At 50.6% G+C, this 2,309-nt stretch overlaps 1 protein-coding gene across 1 annotated transcript in view; it reads right to left on the bottom strand.

Annotated features, from left to right (window-relative positions):
* Nucleotides 1-2,309, bottom strand: part of sucla2 (succinate-CoA ligase ADP-forming subunit beta) — a 30,336-nt gene continuing 28,027 nt past the window's right edge. The window contains exons 6-11 of the mRNA XM_019265091.2: nt 1,608-1,746; nt 1,339-1,500; nt 1,117-1,259; nt 914-1,034; nt 351-439; nt 1-209 (exon numbers count right to left, since the gene is read on the bottom strand). Coding sequence (XP_019120636.1) covers nt 135-209; nt 351-439; nt 914-1,034; nt 1,117-1,259; nt 1,339-1,500; nt 1,608-1,746 — 729 coding nt within the window. The 3' untranslated portion in view covers nt 1-134. The remainder of the gene's footprint in view (nt 210-350; nt 440-913; nt 1,035-1,116; nt 1,260-1,338; nt 1,501-1,607; nt 1,747-2,309) is intronic.

The raw sequence follows: 2,309 nt of genomic DNA, 5'->3' as shown, positions 1-2,309 counted from the left end.
CTCGAGACATCATCGCCACATCAGATACAGGAAGAGGAAACTAAACACTGCGCTCTGATTGGAGGAGGAGTGATGAACCGCTGAGGAGGGAGGAGGAGACAGAGGCGGTGTTTGGGTGGAGGAGGTGGAGGTTCTCAGATGGGCAGCTGGAAGGTGATGTCCACCTGAGCTTCTTTCGCCAACGACACAATCTCAGAAAGTTTAACAACCTGCAGAGAGAGAGAGAACTCAGAACCAGAACCAGAACCTGGACCACTATTTAAAAACTGTGTGTGTGTGTGTGTGTGTGTGTCTGTGTGTGTGTGTATGTGTGTGTGTATGTGTCTGTGTGTGTGTGTGTGTATGTGTACCATTTTGGCGGCCTCGTCCAGGTCATCACAGGCGAGGATCTTCAGTGGACTGGCAGCAATCAGAGCTTTGGCGTCATCCACTCTGGTCCCTTCAAAATAAAACAAAAACATTGTCTTTTCAAAATAAAACAAGAAGTGTCTCTTCAAAATAAAACAAAAACATTGTCCTTTCAAAATAAAACAAGAAGTGTCTCTTCAAAACAAAACAAAAACAACATTGGGAGCCAGAGCTTTCAGCTATCAGGCTCCTCTTCTGTGGAACAAACTACCATTCTGGGTTCAGGAGGCAGACACGGTCAACACCTTTAAGAGTAGACTGAAGACTTTCCTCTTTGATAGAGCTTATAGTTAGTGCTGGCTCAGGTCATCCCTTAGTGATGCTGCCATAGGATTAGACCCCCCCCTCTCTCTTTCAGGGTTATGCCTAGTCAGGCACGGTATTGGTTGAAGTCAACAGACAAACAGCTGATCGAGTTTTATCTAAACACAGCTGAGCACGTTAGACCATCAGAGTGTGTGTGTGTTTCTGTGTGTGTGTGTGTGTGTGTGTGTGTGTGTGTTACCTTGTAGCCGCACCACGATGGGGATCTTCAGGTCCAGGTCTCTGACGGCCATGATGATGCCCTGAGCGATGACATCACATCTCATGATGCCTCCAAAGATGTTGACGAGGATCGCCTGAACCTGAGAGACAGACAGGCAGAGAGACAGAGAACCATCAGGGAACCATCAGGGAACCATCAGAGAACCTCGGGTGGTGTCTTACCTTCCTGTCTGACGTGATGAGCTTGAACGCCTCGGTCACCTGATGAGCTGTGGCTCCGCCTCCTACATCCAGGAAGTTGGCGGGCGTGCCGCCGTGCAGTTTGATGATGTCCATGGTTGCCATGGCGAGCCCGGCTCCGTTCACTGCACACAGAGAGACACTTTAAAGATGGCCGACACTCGCCTGTTATCAGGACCAACGGGTCGGCCCGGCGCCGCTCACCCAGACAGCCGATGGTTCCGTCCAGTCCGATGTAGTTGAGGTCGGCCTTGGCGGCCTGCCGGTCTCGTGGGTCCTCCTGAGTCCAGTCCCGCATGGCGAACACCTTCTTCTGACGGTACTCTGCGTTGGAGTCAAAGTTGATCTTGGCGTCCATGCACATGACTGACGAGCACAAACAAGAGAAGAAGAATGAGGTCAGGTGACCTGAAGACCACCGAGACAAGACTGTGTGTGTGTGTGTGTGTGTGTGTGTGTGTGTGTGTGTGTACCCATGCCAGAAGAGTCCTCCACCATGGGGTTGATCTCCAGCATGGAGGCGTCATACTTGATGAACAGGTTGTAGAGTTTGATCATGTTCTCTGCAGCCTCGTCCACCAGAGCCGGAGGGAAGCCCATCAGCTGAGCGACCTGAGCCAAACACAGGAAGAACCCTGGAATGAACCTGGAATAAACCTGGCATAAACCTGGAAGAACCCTGGAATGAACCTGGAAGAACCCTGGAATAAACCTGGAAGAACTCTGGAATGAACCTGGAAGAACCCTGGCATAAACCTGGAAGAACTCTGGAATAAACCTGGAAGAACTCTGGAATGAACCTGGAAGAACTCTGGAATGAACCTGGAAGAACTCTGGCAGAACTCTGGAATAACCTTGGAGTAACCCTGGAACTCTTTACAGACGAGGACGTGAAACCTGCAGCTTCAGTCTAAACGTTGTTTCAATGTTTTCCAGACGCTCTGAGACGACAGTAATAAGAGGTGAAGGACCATCAATCAGCACCTCTCTGTCCCTGCTGTCACCATGACAACAGACGTCTTCAGTGTCTGTGACCTCCTGTTGACCCACTCTGACCTGTGATCAGGTGACCCACTCTGACCTGTGATCAGGTGACCCACTCTGACCTGTGATCAGGTGACCCACTCTGACCTGTGATCAGGTGACCCACTCTGACCTGTGATCAGGTGACCCAC

Source organism: Larimichthys crocea, chromosome XVIII, assembly GCF_000972845.2.
Source record: "Larimichthys crocea isolate SSNF chromosome XVIII, L_crocea_2.0, whole genome shotgun sequence".
NCBI classification, from domain to species: domain Eukaryota; kingdom Metazoa; phylum Chordata; class Actinopteri; family Sciaenidae; genus Larimichthys; species Larimichthys crocea.
This window is presented reverse-complemented; position numbering and strand designations above follow the sequence as displayed.